Source organism: Prenolepis imparis, unplaced genomic scaffold (genome assembly GCF_030444845.1).
Source record: "Prenolepis imparis isolate NDT839.2.m4 unplaced genomic scaffold, iyPreImpa1.0 SCAF_15, whole genome shotgun sequence".
Classification (NCBI taxonomy): domain Eukaryota; kingdom Metazoa; phylum Arthropoda; class Insecta; order Hymenoptera; family Formicidae; genus Prenolepis; species Prenolepis imparis.
The window spans coordinates 333,650-358,004 of NW_028141173.1; the positions used below are offsets into that span (position 1 = coordinate 333,650).

Below are 24,355 nucleotides of genomic sequence, written 5' to 3' on the forward strand. Positions count from 1 at the left end.
TACATTGTTGTTACCTCTCGAGACAATTTTTGTACGCCGCGATTTTGATATAAAGATATTGCGATTGAATGATAGTCTGTCATATATCGAACTTCGGGAGTGATGATAGGTGATTCTCGTGGTTACACTCGCATAATGCGAGACGTAAGAATGCGGGAGTGCACGCAGCAAACACCCGCGACATTCCCAGAGGCAGGAGGGAAACTCCGTAGGAGTTTCCCTCCTGCATCATTATTCTTTTATCATGACCCGAATATTTGCGAAATGTGACGAGACAATAATGGAAAAGATTGCGCGTTTAGTGGGCGCCGATTAGATTAATCAAAAGTCGCAGAAACGCTTTGTTATCAAATTCCTCTAAGTGTTGACTGATAAATAATTTATCTTTTTTTTTAACGTCACAACTAAAAATAGCTTTTTCACCTACGCACGTAAAGCTAATCTTCCATTGTATTTTATTTATGTTACACCTACATTTTCTCTTATATTTCTTTCAAATTTCTTGTTATCACTAAACTTCGAATGTATGACTCGAGAAAAGAAAGATTACATTTTTAAAAGTATGATTTCACAGATATTAATTTAAATTTAAATAAATTCGTATTTTAAACTCGTCGCATTTTATATTTCGTTTTCTCCACATTCAAGTAATATAACTACAGTAATTGTTTGAATTACAAAATATTGTTTCGATAAAACTTGTATTGTGAAAATAATTGCGAAAAACAGCATGAAGTAGAGTCGTTTTCCAGAAACACTTTATTGTCATATTAATTTACATTTATATAATAGATGATTTAAGTACTTGAGGGATGGCAATGTTTTGCTATATATACACTTAGCAGCGAAGAGAAAGACTTTGTTCTTTCCGATTAGCGCCTATCATAATAATCGATACGCTGACTTTTCCATTTCCTCTTGACCTCTCATATTTTACACCGTGTGGTGAAACACGAACAAAGCCTATCATTCTTCGAGAAAGACGTAATATCTTTATATGACTCGTGTGTGCCCAAAATATATTAAAATCTTTATATATATATATATAGCATTAATTATGTTATCGAAAAAATTCGAGTATGCAAAAATTAAACCTTTGTTTCGAAACAGCAGCAGCACATTTGTTGCAAAAGATTCGTCGACGAGATCGTTTTACAAAGGTCTTGAACTTTGCAATATAGAAGACGACACACAGTTTGTGAGCACATAGTGTTTTCATAAGTCGTCAAATTTGATTAATGTGTGTGTTCTAAGAAATCAACAAGTTTTATCACATGGATTGGCGATTGATTTAACCCCTGCGATAAGCCTTAGGTTTCACTTGGACCTCCTCTTGCTGAGTCTCCTCGACCTCCTCCTGTGTAGTAGTCTTACTTCCTTTTCCCCCGAACCTGCCGCGTCCTGACGTTCTTGTTTCGCCCCCTGTGCTAGCTTTGTTACGACTATTTGTGCTAGCTCTGAAACACATTATTTCAACATATATAATACGCAATATTATATTTTGTATGGGAATATAAATCTTTTTTTTTATCATGTTGCATTACTTTGTCTTGGCTGTTGTATGTTCTACTGCAGAAGATGTGCTAGCAGTTTCTCGTGGATGACTACTGGGTCCAGTCTGCGCTCTTCTCCTCTTCAGGGCAGCCAAGAGATCTTCGTTTGATCTAAAATTATATTTGTTAAAAAAATATCTACATGTTATACGATATCTGAAGGAAGACTATTTTACCGAATAGTTACCTAAAGGGCCTAACGCCACCATTACGTAGCCTTTTTGCAGATTCAGTCGTTGTCGTAGGAGCTTCATGATCCTGACTGTTTTCAAGCTCATCCTCACCTTCCACGTCATCTTCCTCGGGTACTTGTTCTATTGGTTTTGAAGTCGTTGACTGAGTCTAACAAATGAAAAGAGAAGAGAAAAAATAAAAAGACTATTTTGAATATTCTTTATTACCAAGGTATCTATTATTAAATATCAGATCCAACTTTTAATTATAATTAATCGTGATTTATTCATTTTTTTAAATAAAAATATGGACATATATATATATATATATATATATATATATAAAACATTTTATTTTTTTTTAATATTGATTATATTACAAATTTTGTTTTATACATATATTGCGTTTGTTTCATTATATGTATATTGAAAATATTCTATTTGAGATAAATTAATGTTCAATAATAATCAGTGTATTAATGTAAAATACAATAGACTCACCACTGATACTCTTTTTTTCCCTCCTACAGGTGCTACATTGGCGCGTCCTCTCGAAGATAAAAGACTTCCTAGCCCTGGTCGTTTCGTCGGTGCCGGCGTCACCGGTACTGCTTCCTCTTCTTCATAATCATATTCCTCTTCGGCTGATCTGCAGACGGCTATTATATAGAGAGCGAATATTCTGCAAGGTATACGTTACGCAAATTATAATTTCTGTCTACATTAGCGCCTTTTTTTCATAATTCCTTTTTAATTATAGCTGTTAGAAATATATAGAGAAGTTATTTTCAAAGAATACACAAAAATAGAATGAATGCAAGTATTTAGAATAAAAAACGGCGTATAAGTGTCGTAAAATACAAACCAATAGATATTACAAGAATTACGGAAGAACGTTTTATCAGATATGCTAAAGTTTGCAGCACGCGATCGAACATACACAGTTACGTTCATAGAAAATTATTTTCCATCTGATAGAAGAGGAAAGCGCCAAGTCGAAGGATTGTATGAAAACCACTAAACAATCTGTCGCTGTCGTGTATTAAAAAAAGATTGTTATTCAAGTACCAGACGTGTAACGCTGTCGCGAAACAAGTTTATAACGTTTATTGCGGTTAAATTGATAGGTTGCACTTAGGAGACAGCAAAATATGCAAAATAAGTCAGATTATCGTTCTGAGAATTCAGAAGCTGGAATTCACAAGATTATGCTTTTAGGAATTAAAAAATAGGAGACATTCTTATACGTTCAGAATTCTATAGAATTTAATTTCTTATCCACGTCTTGATTTTTATGTTTTTAAAGAGAGCTTTATTTAAGACCTTACTGTGTGTTTTATGTTAAAGAATGCTTCTATATATTTCTATTCTTATTCATTTAGTAAGAACTTTTTTCTTTCATGATTTTGGAGTTTTGTTAATTTTCTTTAAAAATGAATTTCTACATCTTCCTACTTATTTTAAATAAATAATTTTTATTCGCCAGAGGACAACGCATCGAGTAATCATTTTCGTATTGACAGTTTTGTGCAGGACACACGCAGGACAGAATCCCCGGGCGCAACTTTCGCCAGGATCAAAAAAGGAATCCGAGGACGAAAGATCCTACTTCATGCGCTGTGCAATGCGATTATTACGTATGCTCGGCGTGGCTCGGCTCGGCGTGTTTCTTCGCTTCGCGTGATAGTAGATCCGTGTACACCAGGTGGATTTTGACCTGTGATATTCACGTACACGAGACTTACTTTCTCTGCTCGTGCAACTCGCACTGTTCGGGATTGGCCGTGCCGTTACGACGGGACATTCATATATACGTGAGGCGGCTCACAAATGTCAAGAAAACCAGCCGAACTCGAGGCCTCTGGGTAAGAAAAGAGAGTTGAAGGAAGGGAAGGCAAAATTTCGAAGGATCTGCAAAAGTCGAGGCGATCCCGATCGATAGATCATCGAATTTGTGCGCAGACCACGATTGCGAAAACACGAATTCGAAACACGAATTAGGACGAGAACAATGACGACATTCCGAAAGACAAAATCATTCGAAAGAGTAGTTTGAAAGAGGTATTGTTTTTGTAAAATTTTAAATAATTTTTTAATAATTTCTCTTTAATTTTTTGGAAAAAAACATCAGTAGACAATTCTTTCGAATAATTATCGTTGTATGAATCGATAAAATCGATTCGACGAATCAAATCTTTTTCGAAGCTTGGCTAAAGTCAGAATTTTATTCTTGAACAATTGAATGTGGTAATAATTGATTGCATTCGAGATTCAATTTAATTCCTTCATCTCTGCATTCATTAGGTGGTGTTTACGTTAATTACGTGACATTAATTGGAGCGTATCCAAACCGAATTAAAATGTATATAAATTTCTCAAAAAATATTTACAGAAAAAACTTACTTTTATGATGTTTATATGGCACAATTTTTTTACGTTTTCTTAAAGTATATGTCCAAACATTCCTTGAAAATACGAAAGAAGCTTCTAAGATCAAAATGCAAGAAAATTAATAATTTGCATATAGTTTTTAAAATATTTTTATAATGTATTAAATATAAAATAAACAAATCGTTGGTATTTACAGAGCCGCTATATTCGCGTTCTCAATTTCTGACAGATTTTTTTGAAATGTATTACAACATGCTCAAACTTGGTCATTGTTCGCACAGAATTCGTGAGTAAATTTCCTAATGCATCTCCTTTTGACGAAACAACGTTGTTTATCTATTTTTTTTTACGAAAAACGTGAATTACAGATTTCGATGTGATTTCACAATATTGTACTGTAACGCAATAAATAATAATAATGGAATATAGTGAAAGGCCAACTAACGAGCAAATAAATAGATATAATATAAAATAATAAATTCATTTAATCATGCTCTTAAAATTAATAACATGTAAATTCTTAACTTGTAGACGTTTCGACTTACTTAGTCTTCCTCAGTACCTTATACATCAAACCTTTGGCGAGCGAACGGTTATGTGTTTGAAACAATGATGATATTTCGCTCGTCATGGTCGTTTGATATACTTTAATTATTATATTATTTAAGCGTTTGTTTAAGTTAGAATTTGTACTGAGGAAGACTAAGTAAGTCGAAACGTCTACAAGTTAAGAATTTACATGTTATTAATTTTAAGAGCATGATTAAATGAATTTATTATTTTATATTATATCTATTTATTTGCTCGTTAGTTGGCCTTTCACTATATTCCATTATTATTATTTATTGCGTTGCATTATACGAGCCTTTTTGTTTTTTTTGATTGTACTGTAAGTTACATTCGCAAATTTTAATGTAATTTTAAATATGATTTACGACATTAAATAGTAATACAGTACTCCATCATTATTTTGTTTAGTTAGTACTAATTCTCTTATCTAATATTTCCAACACTTTCTTCGGAATTAATGAGATATATTAATCACACAGCTGATGTGTATTCAGTGTCTAAAATTAAATAATCCTTCTCACTTTCACAGTTTCGAGCTTCTTCTTCTGATTTGCCATAGCAATTTCTTTATGCTTCTGGCTATAATCGTGATTACTTCATTGAATTGAAATTCTTTATTAGCTAACAGCGACCAAGTTCTTTGCTAAAAGGAGTTCTAAAGAGTAAATTATATCTCGCAGATTGATACTCTCTCTCTCTCTCTCTCTCTCTCTCTCTATGCAAAACTCATCGAAAATAACGTGTATCATTCATTATAAATGTCGTAATAATGTCTTTGATGAATATTTTTATATTATGAATGTATTAGCTAACGCTTAATTAATATTCTATCTGAATATTCTTGTATAAAAGTCTGTTTGTTCTTCGAAATGGAATAGCATCATTTATTCGTAGCATATTATTGTGTGATATCATGCTTTTAAACAAGGACAACAAAGACATTTATTGTCAAAGTTGATTAGACTTATCTCCATACTTGCTTCGTGATTAACAAGACACATGTCTCATAAACGTCAATTGCTTGCGTTTTCTGCAATAAAGCTACGCGTGTTATTTAATTTATACATTGCATCAATAATAATTTTTATTCTGCTATCGCGTAATTAAACTTCCTTTTTACTTGACTTTTGTTTCTATAGCTTATAAGAAGTGTTTTTAATCTTAACATTTTTTAATAACGCGCTTTATTTTAATATATTTTAGTTTTTATTATATAAATAATACTTTTATTATATGAATAATACTTTTCAATATAATATATAGAATTTTAGATTTAGAATATTTATAGAATTTTGAGAATGCGTTACGCAAGAGTATCCAAATTAAAAAGATATACCAAGAGCTTATCGATTATTAACGAGAAGTAGAATTGCAGTAATAAATTAAATTTGGTTTACATTGCGATAAAAATAGTAATGCGATAACATTATTTGATCTTATCAAACTCATAATTTTGCATATAATCTATCTAAAATCAGGAGACACGTGTCTCCAAAAATAACATAGCAGCAAACATGAACTGTATTAATTGAATATCCTAATCAAGCATATAATTAAATCGTCCTCTAATTACTATCATTATTATCAGTCAGGAATTATTTAAATAAAAATTTTTGTAACAAAAAAACATGTATAAAATTTCTATAGTTAAATGCAACACATTAAAAATATGAAGTGACAATAATAATCAATTTAGAAATTTCAATGCAAAGTTAAAATAAAACGTGAAAGAAGTTGTTTTCATTACGTTTTCACGTAATCAATTTACTCTCTCGCTTATCGAATCTGCAATTTATCTTTTCATTTTATTAGAATGAACCGGTTAATCGATAAACGAGACTGGTCACTGGATGTTAAGCATAATTTTCATCATATGCAGGAGTATGAGATTGTTCTAATGCAATAAATTTTCTCGTTAGCATAATCTCTCTAACATATATGCAAATCTTTATTTATATCTTTCCAGGAATAAAGTAATCCATCATACCCGATTGCGGCGGTGTCGTATAGCGGGATCACTGAACTTCGCCTTGGAAGGAAGCGATTACATTCGCATTATTTCACCTACAGGATGTCGTTAATGTAATGTATTGGGCATGCATTGCTCCCGTCATGCATAAGAAATTTTCGTTGCCGTTATTCCTTTCATCTTTTTTTCTCTCTCTTTCTCTTTCATTCTTTCTTATATTTTGTTAGCCCTATCTTTTTCTTTTTAAGTTGAAAAAGTATTTGTCATATAAAAAGTTGAAAATTTGCAGCTCTTATTAATTAAACTAGAGTCATCGTTCCCCTTAATATATTTTATGTAAAAATAAGTTTTCTATTCTTTCTTTATTAAAAGTTTAAGTTGGAAATTGTATTTAAAATAAATATTTAAATTTCTTTTGCGCAAGCTTAAAATATCACGTTTAACTTTTTTCTCTCTGTTTTAGCTTCATTTCTTGTTTGGTTTTTTCTTTTTTTCCTTCTTTTCTTTATATGTCTTGTTTTTTTATCTTTTTCAATATTTCTTTATTTCTTAATTCTGTATTATAAATTTATATTTAATGCATTTTTAGTACATGCTTGAAAAAACTTGTTTCAGCATATAATAAATGTCCTTCTATTTTACTCTTTTTGCTGGTTTATAATACAGAAGCCAAAATACTTGATAATGCATTATTCGTTCGGATAATGTCAAGAAGAAACAACATGATACTCACACCATACTTATTTCTGAACTTGTTGATGAATTTCTTCTTTCTCTAATATAATGCATATATTGATCTATTGCAGAGTAATCGGTATTATGCGCTCTCGCTCTCGCTCTCTCGTTGCGGCTTTTCTAATCAATTTCCTGGTTAGAACCAGGAAAGAACTCGAGCTACTGCAACCGTCCGTTTGCATAACGTGCCTCTCTGCATCCCGTTATCAATATACATTATTATATATATGTAAGTATGTGCATGTGTGTATATAAGTCGTATACAAGTGATATTATTTGCAGCTACTTGAGTATGAATTAGATAGTCGAAATGTCATTAAACACTGCAGCATGAAATAATCAATATAGACAAAGATTTATATAAAATACGTTAATTAAATAAATTCTTATAGAATCAGAGCACATGTTTTATGGTCTAACCGTGGTAAGCATTATCTTCAATTCGTATGGAAATGCTATGCTAAACGATTCGGGATATATTGGCTGTTGGACGCCATAAATCAATATACGTTCACGATCGAGAATTATTGGCTCACAACAGCTGCAATTTCCGCAGGGGTTAACAATTACGGATATTAAGCCTGAGACAACGAGTGTACATAGGTAGGTAGCATGTATACCTTTCAATTGCAAATGTATAACTGGCCTTGGAATTATTTAAATTGATCTACCGGTAAAGGATTTATATTAATATATAATCAGAATTGGTCAGTGTAATAATGCCTAAATTTTTTCTTGCACCCTTATTTCTTATAATTGCATTTTTTTATCAGAGAGTATTAGAGTTTTTTATTGTCAAACAATATGATATTCAACGATATGATATACGTGTAATTTGTGCGAATAAATAGATATACATAAATCTAAAATTAAAAAAAGAACTTTTGCCGTTTATTTTTATTCAGAAAAATCTATATAAATTTATATTATTTGCAATTAAAGACGGGCCTGATTGCGATTACATTTGATTATTGTGGAAAGATTGCGAGAAATGTTGAGGAGTTTAATGCAAGAACGAAGTAACAGTCTATAAATTGCAAAATTTATTTTAGATTATGTAAAGTCGTGTCTAATATATTTTATTTTTTTCAGATTTTATTTTTACACCGAAGCATTCTCAATTGTCTCGAATCGTGAGCCACGAATGGCGCGTACTCACGTGAACAACGTAAGTTTCATGATGCTGACACACACAGCCTGTCGTAGAAATTGATTCTGCGGATGTCGTGCTCCCCTTTGGCGACTGCGACGTGCGCGAAAGAAAAAACCACTTATCTGTGGCCGATTATTACCACTGGCGCGAGGAATGGATATTAGGCGACAACAGAATAGAAGGAACCGAAGAAGGAGCACACCACTGTAATCGCGGAGGCTGTGTACTTTGGAGTGCCGAGTCAAGTTTCCCCTTCTCTCTATATATATGGCACTCTCACTCTGCCAGCAACCACCGGAGCACGAGTTCGCGATAGCATATACGTGTGATAGCATATATATGTCCGACATATCCTTAATGACACTCGCACGCTCACCCCCTCACATTGCATGTGTAATATACCGTAAATACACGGAGTTAGGTTTCGCACAAACCTAAGGAGACAAGTCGAAGTGGCACGTTACTCGCTTACTTTGTAAACCCGCTGGATGATTGGAATCGGTTAAATGTATTTTTTATAAACAATGATTTGGATATTATAGAACATTGCATAATTATCGGTATCGTCGCCTTTGAAATTAAAAATTGTAATTTTTATAGACATGGTTTCACACATTTCTGCCATCTTTCTCTTACTACAAAAAGAACAATCCCGTTTGAACAACGTTAAAATGTCGTGATTTGGAGAAGAGTCGGCAATCTCTTGGGCAATGTGACGCACCTTCTTGCATCGATTGCAGAACATTTTCCATATATGCAGGTGACGGGGCAACGCGCGTTGTTCGATAAATTGACGCGACGATATTTTCGAAGATATATTTTCTTTTGTAAAAGAATATATGCGGCGAGTCTCGAATAAATATTCGGTAATTCTGAATAATTGATGACTGTGTTTCAGTTGGAGTTCAATAACGTTATATTTTCGAGTAATTAATTTTAAACAAATTTAATTAAAATATAACACATTATGCTATTAATATATTGCAACGAGAGATATTCTAATTAAACATGTGTCCACTACTTCATGCGGATAAAACTGTAAAATTTGTGTCAAAAATGCGTCGTGCAAAGATGTTATGCTAATTTAATCGCTTTGGATAAGGTTTTTAAATAATCACGTGACTCTAGAATCAGAATATGAAATTTGACCTTCGAAATCTTGTAAGAATAATTAACTTTTTCTTTCTTTGTAATCTTTAATCAAATCTCGAAAAGATGAAGGCAAGCTACCTTCGCCATGTAACTTCCTTTCTTTTTCATCCATAATTTAGAAGATAATCTCAATGTCGCATATCGCATTTTCTTTACGTATATTTTTTTCCGCCTTTTTCCTCGTGTTTCTCTCATTTTCAATATCTCGATTGTCCGCGCGAGTACGCTTACGCATTTCGCGAAATTTATGTCTCTGGTATTCGCGACTCGTCTTCGCCCAGCGCGATGTAAATTCAAATTCCAATGGTCGTGCTATCTGTGTTGATGGCACGGCAAAGATATTGTCCAGCAGACAACAGGAACAGATCGATTGTGGCCGAAGGGATTGCACGATCGCGCTCGGTCAATCGATATTCACGAAGTGCTACTCGATTACTCATCTTCTGTTCTGATATGCGACGACGTTTCAATCGCCCGGACGGCTCTTCGGGATGCGGGAAGATTGTCACGAGAGACAACGTGTCTTAGATCGGATCAGCAGTGAAAGTAAAGGCACAGACTTCTACAGTACAAGGCACTGTAGGCGAGAATACCATGGCATCCTGCTGCTGCTGTAATCCTACGGCCACAAGTTCTTTTGTCGCAGGATCGTCGAAAGAAATCAAGGATCGATGAATTTTGACAATCGTGAAGCTCGAAGCAATGTCCCTTTTCTGTTTAATATTTTAAAGTTTATTATTCAGAAAATAATATAAAATAATATATATATATATATAATGTATATATGCGTGAAGATTTTCTTTGAAAAGTTTAATATTAGATTTGCCAACAAATTTGTCATTAAAATAAAAGAGAGCGGACCATTGAATAAAGAGAGAGAAATGATTTCCAAATATTGCATATATAAATATCAAAATATTTTAATCTTCCTGTTATCTAATTTATACTGACTATTTATTATTTATACTGTGACTCGTCTATCCACTTTTTCTTTGAAAACATTAATTCTCTAATTCAAGCGATATGAATATCTTTTACCAGTTTGAGTAAATTTGATTAAAATCTTTTTATATTATAATTATTTTAATGAAATATATATAAATCGTTTCTTTTGAAAAGATCACAAAAGTTAAACAAGTGCAAATATGAAATAATGAAATATTAAATATTGGAACAAGGAAAATAGAGAGAAAGGAGAATAGGAAAGAGAAAGCACAGTGCTATGTTAATCTCAAAAGGGACAGACATCCATAAAAGAAGAAGAAAGCGCCTGTCGAACGAATTTCACATCGATTTGTAATCTCTAGTAATCAGTTCTTTGTGCTTTCTCGCAAGAAGATAAATAAATATTCGGCTAGGCGCCATATCGAGATCGACTTAAAGGAAAGTTCCTGTTGACGTGCCCGATTGACAGATATATTGATCGCAGTTGCCCGCGGCTTAAGGAGCCCGTTTATTTTTCGATTTCGATTCTATATACATTTGATCGAGCCGCCTACTCATCGACACTTTACATCCATAACAATAAGATTCAATTCGAGAAACAACAATTTGGTGCGTGTCTATTTAGTCTGTGGACCATTGTTCAACTACTTGTCTTTCTAGAAATTCACCAGTCCACAGAGATTTATCGTGATGTGATTTTTTGTCGATATATTTGAAAATATGTCAAAACGGTAAATTAATAAAAATGGAACTACATACTTTGTACTCTTGTTCTACAAATTAAAAGTGTAAATTGTGAAGAATAAAGAAAGATTAATACTAAACTAATAATAGTAAAATATTTTAAATACATTATTCATGAAAGAGAAATAAGCAATGCAAAAATTATTCTCCTAATTATTTTTTAATTATTCATCTTATTATTTCTCTAAACAAAAAGTATATAAGAGAAATAGAGAGTATATATTATATATTCTATATATTTTATAATACAAAAATATAAAATTACTAACTCTATTATTTATTATATGTATTTATTGATTATATGTATTTATTGATTTGGCTAATCTTTTATTTATCTATTTATTGTGCTTTAGATTTATAATAATATTGCCAATACCGCAGTTGACGCGTCTTTTGATACTTGAAAAATTCGCCTGAGTTAATAGGAGAATATATTTTGCAAAGAGGTAGTGCGGCAATAAATGTCTCTTAAATGTTCGAAAAATCATCTGAGTTAATAGGAGAATATATTTTGCAAAGAGGTAGTGTCGATAGTGCGGCAATAATATGTTCGAAAAATCATCTGAGTTAATAGGAGAATATATTTTGCAAAGAGGTAGTGGCGATAGTGCGGCAATAAATGTCTTTTAATATGTCCGAAAAATAGTCTGAGTTAATAGGAGAATATATTTTGCAAAGAAGTAGTGTCGATAGTGCGGCAATAATATGTTCGAAAAGTCATCTGAGTTAATAGGAGAATATATTTTGCAAAGAGTTAGTGCAAGTAGTACACCAATAAATGTCTTTTAATATCCGAAAAATCGTCTGAGTTAATAGGAGAATATATTTTGCAAAGAGGTCGCTATTAGGAAAATATATTTGCGAAGAGGTTATGACGGTCAATTATCGATTGTCGGTAATTTACCTAACCTCCATTTCCGACCTTTTCACATGACATATGTGAAACATAACCTGTTTTAGATTAAAAATAATTTTTACAAGATGATACTTTTAAGTGAAAAATTTATAATAATAAAAAATACAATATGTATTACAATGAATGTTGTCATTAACAATTATTATAATATTTAATTAGGATGTAAAAGAAAATACTGTATCTCAAAAGAAAACTGATAATGATAAAAGAAGAGGAATAAACTCAAAAATAAAACGACTTTAATTATTATTGTAATATTACATTGCTAAAAAATGCCAGTTTCAGGAAGCAGAAGTAATTACATCTTGATATTATTATAAATATATACAGGGAGATAAATAATTGTGAATTTTTTAAATATATTTTACATATATTGTTTTATGTTTGTTTGTTTTTAAATATGCATAATAATCAATGTTTATTTAACAAATCTAAGCACAAACTGTCATTATTATTCATTCTGGCTCTATGTATCTTTGTACAGATCGTGCTTCTAATCTGAAGTTTGTTACATTGTTACATGCGGCAGCAAGGAGACGTTTACCAAGTGGAATAAAATAGACAGTTTTCTGCCACTAGCTGTAATAGTAGTAAGTATAAACAAGTGTGATATGATAAAAGGATCTTATTATCACATTGTTTTTATAGACGAAAGAGTTGACGCAAGCAATGGAAGTCTCGGCTGCAGTATCACATACTTTACAATTCTATTTACAATCGGATGGAAATCGAAGGGATAGAACTTCATCACAGCAAATAGCAGCCTTTAATCACAGATTCAGAATCTCCTTTTCATACAACATGAAATGAATATCAATGTCATGTATGGAAGACGCAATTTCTCATAAGGAAATTCATATGTATGGATTATAGAGCTGTAGATGTCACGCAGACATTTTTCTGGTTTTTACAACAGTCAGCGTTTCCATACAAATTGTGCGATCTCATTAACAAATTGGATGGCGTTGCTTTTGATCAATTAAAGATAAATTTCTGTCACATGGATTTAAATGTATGTGGCTCATAGGAGAAAACGTTTGTTGTTAGAAAGCCAAAACAACAGAGACATATATACCTTGCAGGTACCTCTTTATTCGTTTTTTTTTTTAAAGAAATTATATATTTTTTTCCTCTCTATATGTATATAAATATAAAACTGTACTGAAATTTGTGTAACAGGTGATGAATGCTCAATAATATTTTTGAACTTATTTCAACCTGAGTTGTCCAGAACTACTGGAACCCATAATGTTCATGTTCGAAACCGATCATTAGGAAATTCAGAAGATTCTTATGATGAGAATTATTTAAGGGAAATGAGCGTAAGTGTTCATTTTTTAAACATGTATATCTGTTTGAAGTATTATGTTTAATTTTTCTACAAAGTATTACTTATATATATATATATATATATATATATATATATATATAAAAAGAATAGAAAGTAATTCGGTTTATATAGCACACTATCGATTATATAAAATAAAGATAAATATAAATATATTTTTAATATTTATATGAAAACTTTAGAAATAAGAACAATATCACTTTATATTCCTCAAGTTCAGTTGACTATGTTTTTATTTTAATTAATTATTTATTTAATTACGTGTACGTATTTAATTACGTAATACATATTTATTTAATTACATATTTAAATTTAATTTGATTAATTTCTTTTTCAGAGACATGAAATGAAGGAATCTTTAGATCAGTTGTCAGAAGTGCAAGAGGAAACTGCAACTCATAGTCGAAATTGTAGTCGACGCGATCGGCGATACTGCATCTAATTTATCTAATTACGATTTAGAGGCTCTTCGAGGTTTTGTGATCCTACAACAATTATTTATTACAAAAAGTATTGAACGATGTTGTAAGTATAAAATTATTTATTTAGCAAGAAAGAATTCATAACTCAAAGAGAATACGCATATAATTAATTTTATTTCCACAGCCAATGAAGATTTCAAGAGAAAAATGTATAATTATGTGCTTATCATTGGATCGGGTTTGAAGTTTAAAGATCCCGATAGAAAAATAAAAACGCTGACGGAATTTGCGGAAAAACTGGAAGTTTATCCATATATGAATATTATAAACAATATATTTAGTCTCTAGAAGGAAAATATTTTTCAGAGAGATAAATAATATGAATTAAAAGCATATATTATTTTGCGTATTGATTTTTATATTACTGTATCATTTTTATATCATATTGGTAGGGCGCACATGAAATAAATAAGACATGTTAAAAATAAAATGGACTTTGTTGAAAATTAAAGGGAGGGAAGGAAGGACGACTCGAGCGGTGGCGCCCCCGGTGAGCGCGCGCAGTACGAGAGATCGCGCGAGTCAGTGCAGGACGCGCGTGGAGGCTGTCATCACTTGTTGCGTTGCCGTTGGGTCCAGCGTCTGTCCCGTCCTTTCCGCGAGTCCCTCACGTTGCCGGTCGACGCGCGATTTGTCTTTCGCGTCCGAAATTACGCGAGGATTCCAGATTCGTGCCGTTTTAAAATCTGTATAGTGTACACAGTGCGGCGTGCTTATTGTCAGTGCGCGTCGGAGTAAAGTTCGTGCTTTTATCTCGTGCTGCGTCTGTAGGATCTATCCGGTGCAACGGTATCGTTCACTCCTCGTCGAAGCCGATCTCGGCGAAAAATCATGGTAAGCGCAATGCAAAAAGATTGCATTTCATCGCGGTAAAAGATCGTAGACCGAATTCGATTTAAGTGCGATCTTTCGCGCGCGTTCTTTATAAAAGTTTAAAATTGACACGTGACACGGTGATATGAAAGTTTGATTTTATCCTGAATTATGAGATATACAACATTAGTTAAATCATTTTCTTCTCGTTATATCATCTTTATTTATTTATAAAGTTTTCAAACAAAATAATTGTTCAATATCTCTCTGATAAATATTTTAAAAATATTTTTTTAATTTCTTTTACTTTGCTTTCACTGCGCCAATAATTCTAAAGCCTGAAGAACTATAAAAACAAAATCGTGTCAATGCCACGATAAGAAAATTATTGTTAGTGTTATAATTGATTAAACTTTTTTAAATTCTTAATTTAATAGTCTTATTAAAAATATATATATACAGTCAATTACTTTTGAAAGGCATTTTGCTTTGGAAATAATATACGGTGATATTTCTTCGCAATAGCACTTATTATCTCTTATATAATATGCGCGCGAAAGAAAGAGAGAGACCCTACTTGTCGCGATTTACGAGAGACAAAGTACAATTTGCACGTACGTGCAATTATTACAACAATTCTCTACCATAGTTGCTAAGTGCGTGATCTTTATGCCTCTCGGATATTCTCAGACGGAGATAATCCCGCGCGATCGACAATAAAGGAAGTTCTTCGTCCTTTACGAAGGGTTCCATCTAACTAAGCAACGTGCTGCTCTTTTCAATCGTGTAAAAAAATGCACTGTTCTCGTGCGCTAAAAGCAAGATGCGCACTCGCGTCACCGTCCCTTCTTCTGCTTCCTGTGTCCAACTTTATCTATATATTGTTCCCTCTGTACATTTGCGTATTCCATCTCTCTCTCTCTCTCTCTCTCTCTCTCTCTCTCTCTCTCTCTCTCTCTCTCTCTCTCTCTCTCTGTCTCCTCCTTGTCCGCTTCTCGCATGAGCAATCCGAAGCTGTGACTAAAGTTGTGCGTTCGTCCGCAGGAAGAATCTCAATTTCCGCTGTGCATACATTATGCTCCGTGTCTTTCAGGTCGTGGTTACTTTCATTTATGAATTGTTTGACCAATCTAATGTTGACTTTATCTCGGCAAAAATTCGGTATACGTGGCAACCAGTTGTCTCGCAACATTTCAATATTTAATTTTGAACTTTCAGCAAAGCAAAAGTCTGCGCAAACGAAAGAATTGCTTGAGATTAAATAAAAAATTAGATTTAATTTAAAAATTTTCTATTGATCATTCTATTGATCGTAAATCATTCATGTGTCTCGATATGTTTATTAAGAAAGATTACTCTAAATTCATTTAATAAATTGCAATCAAAAAACTTCTAAAAATTTTAAAAATAAATAAAAAATAAAATGTAATGTCTCTCTTTTTCTCTCTTAATTAGAATTAAATGTAATGTATTATGTAAACAGATAAATATGAAAATTACTATACATATATGGTGCCCCTGAATTTCTGCGCCCATGTTTCTCCTTAGACGTCAATAGTGTAACCGTACTCTTTGATTTCTCTCCTTCTTTTCCCCTTTACCTTTCTCTTATCTTCTTTTTTCTTTTCTCTCTCTTTCTTTCTCCTTCTATGTCCTTTTTCTCATTTTTTGAGAGAATTCCAAAAGCAAGACAGTAATCTGCAATTTTAATTTAAAAATAGCTTTATTATATTAAATTTAATTTATTGTTCATATAATATGTATCATGTAAAAAATAGTTGCAAAATTCATGCTTACAAAATCGATATTTGTAGAATATATAACATTTCTCTTTTTTAAATTACATAATGTTTTAATTCGATTACTTTTCAACTAATAGCAGAGCTTATTATGAAAATATATGAGAATAAAATCATTGGAAAAATGCCATGTTTTTCTTCGTATTTTTTCTTAGATTTCTTTTTATTCTAGTATAGTTTCTTCAGAATATAAAATTTTATTTCCCTTTTTCTAAAGTCTTTTTCTTTTTTCCGCCTTCGTTTTCTTCTCTCTCTTCTCCTCTCTCACTTCTACCCTTTGTACGGCTGTATGTTCGCGAACGAAACCTTCTCTTGGAAACCAGTTTCCAGCTGTTAGCTTCTAGTTTCACCGCGTGATATACAGATACATTACTCGCGTACGCTTACACCCTGATGTTTTTCTCTGGCATTGCATTTCGCGTTGCATTCATGCGAGAGAACGCCGACCGATGAATTCGTGCAGGTCGCTCTGAAAGACAATGCCAGGAGGTCGTCGTGAATTTACGGGAATCCTTTATAGTCAACCTGATGCGCTATTTTTTTTCCTAACTTGTCCTACCTTTGTCCCACCTGTCTTTCTTTAAATGAAATTTACGTTTTTCCCTCCCGCAGCTAAGGTTTAATGTGAATGAATACTATAATGCATTGGTTTTGCAGCGAGTTATCAATCATTATATCCGCCAGACATAATGATTGAAATTTATTATGTAAAAATTTAGAGTTTTCTTTACACACACGATTGTGGAAGATCAATTTTACGACACGTATTTCTAATTGTTAAGTAAAACACAGATATTGATTTTTTTCTTTACGCTCGCATAAGTACACGCGCACATTTCGCATTTATAATTATCTGTTTCAATTAAAATAAGCCTCGACCAATTAGCGGCAATAAAGTAAATTCTATATTATCTCTGGCATGAATCTCAGAGGACTCTTTATGCAGAATTTCATGAAAAATTCCCGTTAACGAAGAGGCGACTTAAAATACGGAAGAGCGGAAAACTATATATAATAGAGAATACTTGTACAATCTATCTTCCACATTGCGCGATATGTTCGTAAACGATCATTAATTAATCGACTCTCGAATGCAATAAATCGAGACTGATGTTGGAGGAAAATATCGTTGCCCGGCTGCTAGAAATAATTTTCTCCCTCAACGAAAAGCGAAGGGCGAGCGCGTCTGCACCGAAATAGGCGGATGTGAGACGGACCGACAGTTTATGTTCACAAATTCATTCACGAGAGCGAGATAAAATGATGACATGAGGGCAGGAAGAGACTTCGGAAAGGGAGGGAGGCCTCAATCGCGAGTTTAAGGCTCGCGACCATTAAACATCGGTCGTTCTCTCGTTCTTTGAGTTTGATCATGAGTGACGTTGAGCTGCGATTGTAAATCGTTGGGAAATTTGCCATGGTCTATTTCGACAGTGGGTATCCTGTTTACGAGTTACTGACGATCTTAATTTGTAAATAATCGCATCACGAGCGTTGCGCTTATGAAAGGAGTCATTTTTCTTGGGGAAAATCAAAGTTCAATTTATTATTAATTAATCGTTTTAATGTTTACGATTTAAATGATATTAGATAAAGAATATAATTTGTTTCTAAATTCATCGCACAAAGAGATAGTCTTATTTATCTCAAACCTTAAATAAGTGAGACACTTTAAAAAATAAACAGTAAAACTTGATTTTACATCCTTGTGTCAAGCAAATTATATTGTCAAAGAAAACTATATATTGCGATTTAAAATTGATTTCTAAATTTCATTTATTAAAAAAATATTAATATCTCTTTAATTTTTTGAAATTAAATGTGAGTATATTTTTCTATACGCGCATATACATAAAAACACATAAATAATGTATAATGTTGCAAGGATTATTTCGAAATTAAACGTTTCGTAGAAAAATGCATTCTTTAAAGCGCGTTTTTTCCTGGACTTCCTGGAATTTCTTTCGAGAAAAATCTCTCGCGAAGGGGCAGATGATGGCAGATGGTGCGGGCTACTGGATCAGGTCAGATCTCGCAGACAAAGAGCATCCGAACCTACCGCGGTGAGAGGCGGCGGCTCCGCACACAGTAACGCATTCCTCAGTCGAGGGATTGGGAAGCCAGTATTCACATACCTGTGCAACGACGCCACACTTGAGACTTAAGGTGTGTAACGGGTCCTTAGGTGTCCTCCGCATCACAATCGGCGTTTTGCGGCGGAGAAGTTGCCGTTGAGCTCGTTTGCTCGCGATTTCTTCACGAGAGCGTTAATTTTTCTTCTCCATTCTTCCGCATTCTTCCATTCTTCAATCCATTGATTTAAACGGCGATGAGGTCATTCCAGCTCGCGAAAACCTTAGACAGCCTGAAACATTGGAGATTTATATATAGATGTAGTATATAAAAAAAACTTTTTTATACAAAGGTTTCAATAACACAAAACGCGTACGCTGTGTCCTTGAATTTTCAATATTGTCGATACGTGATTCCGCACAATATTTCGCATTGCCGCAAAACTATGTTTGTACGAATATAATGGTCGACATTCATATCTTATATATTCAGCGCTAAATATAATTCTTTGATTGATGAAAGCATGAGTCTCGTATAAAACGAATAAACTTCTGATTAGATGATCAGTTTTTATTAGATAAATCAGAGATAACAGCAATGTGGCAGTATATAAAACAGTTAGTCATCGCGTTTATTAAGTTATTTTTCAATACACATTTTCTGAGTATACAGTTAAAAATTTTAAATATATATAGCTAATACATTATTTATTTCTATTTCTTGCAATAGAACATACTGAAGTAAACATGACAAATGTCTGATATATTGTATTTTATCGCAGTCCGCGTTTCATTTACTTTTAATAATTAAACTAGATGTTATTTGTTTTATCATTTGCCCCGAGAAATTATCAAATGGAAAACTCATTTGCGATTTGCATTTTGTTCTTTATTTTGTATATTTATCGCAAAGTTAATAATGTGTCAACAATCTAGCGATATACATATATGTATGTATCTCTTTATTATAGTACATTTATTGCAATTATTAAATTGAATATAATCATAATAATAATTATGTTTGGTATTCGATCAGCTTTTTCGGAATTACGGTTAATTTTATCATTCTACAACAATAGAATATATATGTACGAGTTCGAACAATGCAGTTAACATTGAGTCGCAAAGAGAATATTCATCGCTTTTAATTGCATTATCTGTGGCATATATGTATATTACCTCAATTGTATGAACGAGAAACAATTATAAAAGCACTAAAAACAAAATAAAAATGAAATTAATGCGATTAAAAATAACCTAACATACATAATTAATATAATATTTCATTTCTCATTGATTCCTTGCACAAAGATTACATAATAATTCTCTTATTACGTAATACTTGCTTCTTTAAAAAGAAAAATAGGAAAGGTTGAAAGTAACATTACTAAATTACTGTACACAATGACATTTATATTACATTTTTATATAATTTTTAGCAACGAGTTCATTTTCCGACATAAATAAGTATGATTCCGCGATTCTCAAAGTTTGCGATAAAAAAAAGTTATATTATTGCAACCGCACGCGAAATACTCGTTTACGAAATTATTCTCTTCTTATTTCTTTTTATGTTCATAAAGTACAATTGATAAGATCTCGTGAATGGAGGCTTAAATTCCCAGTGTCAAAAATTTGCATAAACATATAGATGGGCATTTGGCAGAGAAAGGAGACGGATAAAAAGTAGTGTGCATTTTGTCCCACACATGCGCATTGTGCAACAGTGCTTCTCTTTCGAGTAATTATGCGTTTTAAATTCATAAATATTAATGAGGGCCCCGTCTGGAGATACCCGTCTAGACGAGTATCCCGTTTCAAATTGTTGCTTCAAGCGATGCATCTCTTTATCCAAAAGAAAAAAAAAAGACGAAATCGAGAAGTAAATACATCTCAAACACAGCGCCGATTTAATAACTTGGTGAATTAACATTATGACTCAGCAAGAGAAATCAAATCGCTCGAATTAATTATGCAACTGTCATAAATATATTCGATGCGATGTGATTATTATGTTTTATATATGTGCAATTCTTATAATAATTATATTATATGTATTATGCGATATTCAGAAATAGAATCAAAATTTACTATTTATCAAGAGATTTATTAATATTAGTTGTTATCAAACAATTTGTTGTGAAACAATTGATGTAATTATTACATAATTACGTAATTTTGATTATCGATTAAATAAATAATACATATACAAAATATATTGCAAGATAATTGAGAAGAATTAAAGCATCGTGTTCATTGTTTATCGTATTTCACTCATTTATTGAATTATTCATTAATTTATAGAACCACCGCTGATAATCGTATTTGCGTATTAATAAATTGATTAGACATATATCTTTGTTTCAACAAATGTGCGCGATTAACGCATAATAATCATGATCTTTCATTGCGACATTTCATCTGTCATTTGATGACGAATGACGATGTGTTACTCGTGAAACGCATTTTTTTTTTGTATTAAGCTGATGTTTTAATTTATGATACTAGAACAACATAAGCGCGCGCTACGCGCGCGCCATTCTTCGATTTTATATAAAAAGAATGATATTTTTATATAAAGTTTGTTTAAACTTGATTAATATTTTTTGACAGAAATCAGCTGACTAAAGCGTTAATTTGTTAATTAAATTTTAAAATAATAGTATGTAATAAAAATTATAAAGTAATAATATGTTTTAAATAAAATGTTATAGTACTTTAAACTCGATTAATATTTTTTCACAGAAATCAGTTAATAACTGACAAAAGATATTAATCGAGTTTAAACATACTATAACATTTTATTTAAAACATTATTTTATAATTTTTATTACTAATTATTCTTTTAAAATTTAATTAACAAATTAACATTTTAATCAGCTAATTTCTATCAAAAAATACTAATCGTTAATTTGCTAATTCAATTTTAAAATAATAGGTTATAAAAATTTAAATGGAAATATGTTGTAAATAATATGTTATAATGCCTTATCTGCGATTAATATTTTTTGATAGAAAGCACCTGATAACTGTCAAAAATATTAATCGAGTTTAAGGAAAATTATAACATATTATTTAAAACATATTATTTTAATTTTTATAACACATTCTTATTTTAAAATTTAATTAGCAAACAAATTAACGCTTTAATCAGCTAATTTCTGTCAAAAAATACTAATAAAGCATTAATTAAAATTTAAAATAATATTATGACATAAAAAGTAAAATAATGATATGTTATAAATAAAATGTTATAGTACTTTTTAAACTCGATTAATATTTTTTGACAGTTATATCAGCTGATTTCTGTATCATTCTTTTTAACATAAAATTGAAGAATAACGCGCGCTTGTGTTGTTCTAGTCCTTTTCTAAAAAAAAACATGTTAAATCGATTCCCGCAATTATTGTTGACAATCATCGCGAGGATCAGCAATTTGACAGGTTATCCAAAATTAAATTAAATAAAATAATAATATATGTTTTAATATTTTAAATTGGATTAATATTTTTGACAGTTATGAGCTGCTTTTTTCAAAAAATATTAATCGCGGACAAATAAGTTTATATTAAAAGAATATATTATAACATACTCGTATAATATTATTTACATATCTACAACATATTATTATAATTAAAATTATAATATTTTGTAAGTAATAAACACAGAGGATTTTATCTTAAAATTTACCCTGAAAATCATGGTAATCGTGGGACAATATGATATGGAAAGAATTTTATGAGAATTTCTCTGATTAATATTTATCACAATAATAATATCTATTACAATAAAATATTAAATATGTTTGATTAATTTTACTATGCAGTTTAGTAAGAAATAATCCCTCATTTGCTTTAATAATATAATTTTTTAAATATGACACATATAGGTAATATGAGATATTTAAATAATCGAGCTGGAGTTAATTTTTTAATCTAAATACATATATTCTTGCCCAAATAAGTTGTTAAAACTATGTTTATGCATATATATGAATATGTATGTACATTTATGATTATGCATATATATGAATATGTATGTATATTTATGTTTATGCATATATATGAATATGTATGTACATTTATGATTATGCATATATATGAATATGTATGTATATTTATGTTTATGCATATATATGAATATGTATGTACATTTATGATTATGCATATATATGAATATGTATATGTACATTTATGATTATGCATATATATGAATATGTATGTACATTTATGATTATGCATATATATGAATATGTATGTACATTTATGATTATGCATATATATGAATATGTATGTACATTTATGTTTATGCATATATATGAATATGTATGTACATTTATGTTTATGCATATATATGAATATGTATGTACATTTATGTTTATGCATATATATGAATATGTATGTACATTTATGTTTATGCATATATATGAATATGTATGTACATTTATGTTTATGCATATATATGAATATGTATGTACATTTATGATTATGCATATATATGAATATGTATGTACATTTATGATTATGCATATATATGAATATGTATGTACATTTATGATTATGCATATATATGAATATGTATGTACATTTATGATTATGCATATATATGAATATGTATGTACATTTATGATTATGCATATATATGAATATGTATGTACATTTATGTTTATGCATATATATGAATATGTATGTACATTTATGTTTATGCATATATATGAATATGTATGTACATTTATGATTATGCATATATATGAATATGTATGTACATTTATGATTATGCATATATATGAATATGTATGTACATTTATGTTTATGCATATATATGAATATGTATGTACATTTATGATTATGCATATATATGAATATGTATGTACATTTATGATTATGCATATATATGAATATGTATGTACATTTATGATTATGCATATATATGAATATGTATGTACATTTATGTTTATGCATATATATGAATATGTATGTACATTTATGTTTATGCATATATATGAATATGTATGTACATTTATGTTTATGCATATATATGAATATGTATGTACATTTATGTTTATGCATATATATGAATGTGTATGTACATTTATGATTATGCATATATATGAATGTGTATGTACATTTATGATTATGCATATATATGAATGTGTATGTATATTTATGTTTATGCATATATATGAATGTGTATGTACATTTATGATTATGCATATATATGAATGTGTATGTACATTTATGATTATGCATATATATGAATGTGTATGTACATTTATGATTATGCATATATATGAATGTGTATGTACATTTATGTTTATGCATATATATGAATATGTATGTACATTTATGTTTATGCATATATATGAATATGTATGTACATTTATGTTTATGCATATATATGAATATGTATGTACATTTATGTTTATGCATATATATGAATATGTATGTACATTTATGTTTATGCATATATATGAATATGTATGTACATTTATGATTATGCATATATATGAATATGTATGTACATTTATGATTATGCATATA

General features: G+C 30.8%; 2 protein-coding genes and 2 long non-coding RNA genes across 27 annotated transcripts in view; 2 read left to right on the forward strand and 2 right to left on the reverse strand.

The window, feature by feature from the left end:
- Nucleotides 1-736: 736 nt before the first annotated feature.
- LOC145946107 (uncharacterized) lies at nt 737-8,704 on the reverse strand. The gene is made up of 5 exons (XM_083055534.1): nt 8,551-8,704; nt 2,228-2,408; nt 1,741-1,895; nt 1,545-1,664; nt 737-1,457 (listed from the first exon to the last, which is right to left on the reverse strand). The coding sequence occupies exons 1-5, from the start codon at nt 8,568-8,570 to the stop codon at nt 1,292-1,294; spliced, it is 642 nt and encodes a 213-aa protein (XP_082911660.1). The 5' UTR covers nt 8,571-8,704; the 3' UTR covers nt 737-1,291.
- On the forward strand, nt 3,254-8,617 carry LOC145946111 (uncharacterized). 2 transcript variants are annotated; one of them, XR_014426984.1, is made up of 5 exons: nt 3,254-3,787; nt 6,654-6,769; nt 7,463-7,620; nt 7,784-7,994; nt 8,484-8,617. It is a non-coding gene; the product is annotated as an uncharacterized LOC145946111 (long non-coding RNA). The 2 variants fall into 2 exon arrangements; XR_014426985.1 differs by having other exon boundaries at nt 3,254-3,591.
- A 3,647-nt stretch (nt 8,705-12,351) lies between the features above and the next one.
- The window catches only part of LOC145946103 (uncharacterized), a 198,757-nt gene continuing 186,753 nt past the window's right edge, over nt 12,352-24,355 (forward strand). For 12 of the 23 annotated variants that reach the window (XM_083055510.1, XM_083055517.1, XM_083055505.1 and 9 more), the window contains exons 1-6: nt 12,355-12,595; nt 12,786-12,891; nt 12,950-13,383; nt 13,481-13,623; nt 13,987-14,174; nt 14,256-14,965. The gene's annotated coding sequence lies outside the window, so the exon portion shown is untranslated. Of the gene's footprint in view, nt 12,596-12,785; nt 12,892-12,949; nt 13,384-13,480; nt 13,624-13,986; nt 14,175-14,255; nt 14,966-24,355 lie in introns of all 23 variants that reach the window. The other 11 variants (XR_014426980.1, XM_083055525.1, XM_083055530.1 and 8 more) reach the window with 5 other exon arrangements.
- LOC145946110 (uncharacterized) overlaps nt 16,883-24,355 on the reverse strand; it is a 112,715-nt gene continuing 105,242 nt past the window's right edge. The window contains exons 8-9 of the long non-coding RNA XR_014426983.1: nt 18,879-19,108; nt 16,883-17,212 (exon numbers count right to left, since the gene is read on the reverse strand). This is a non-coding gene — a long non-coding RNA (uncharacterized LOC145946110). The remainder of the gene's footprint in view (nt 17,213-18,878; nt 19,109-24,355) is intronic.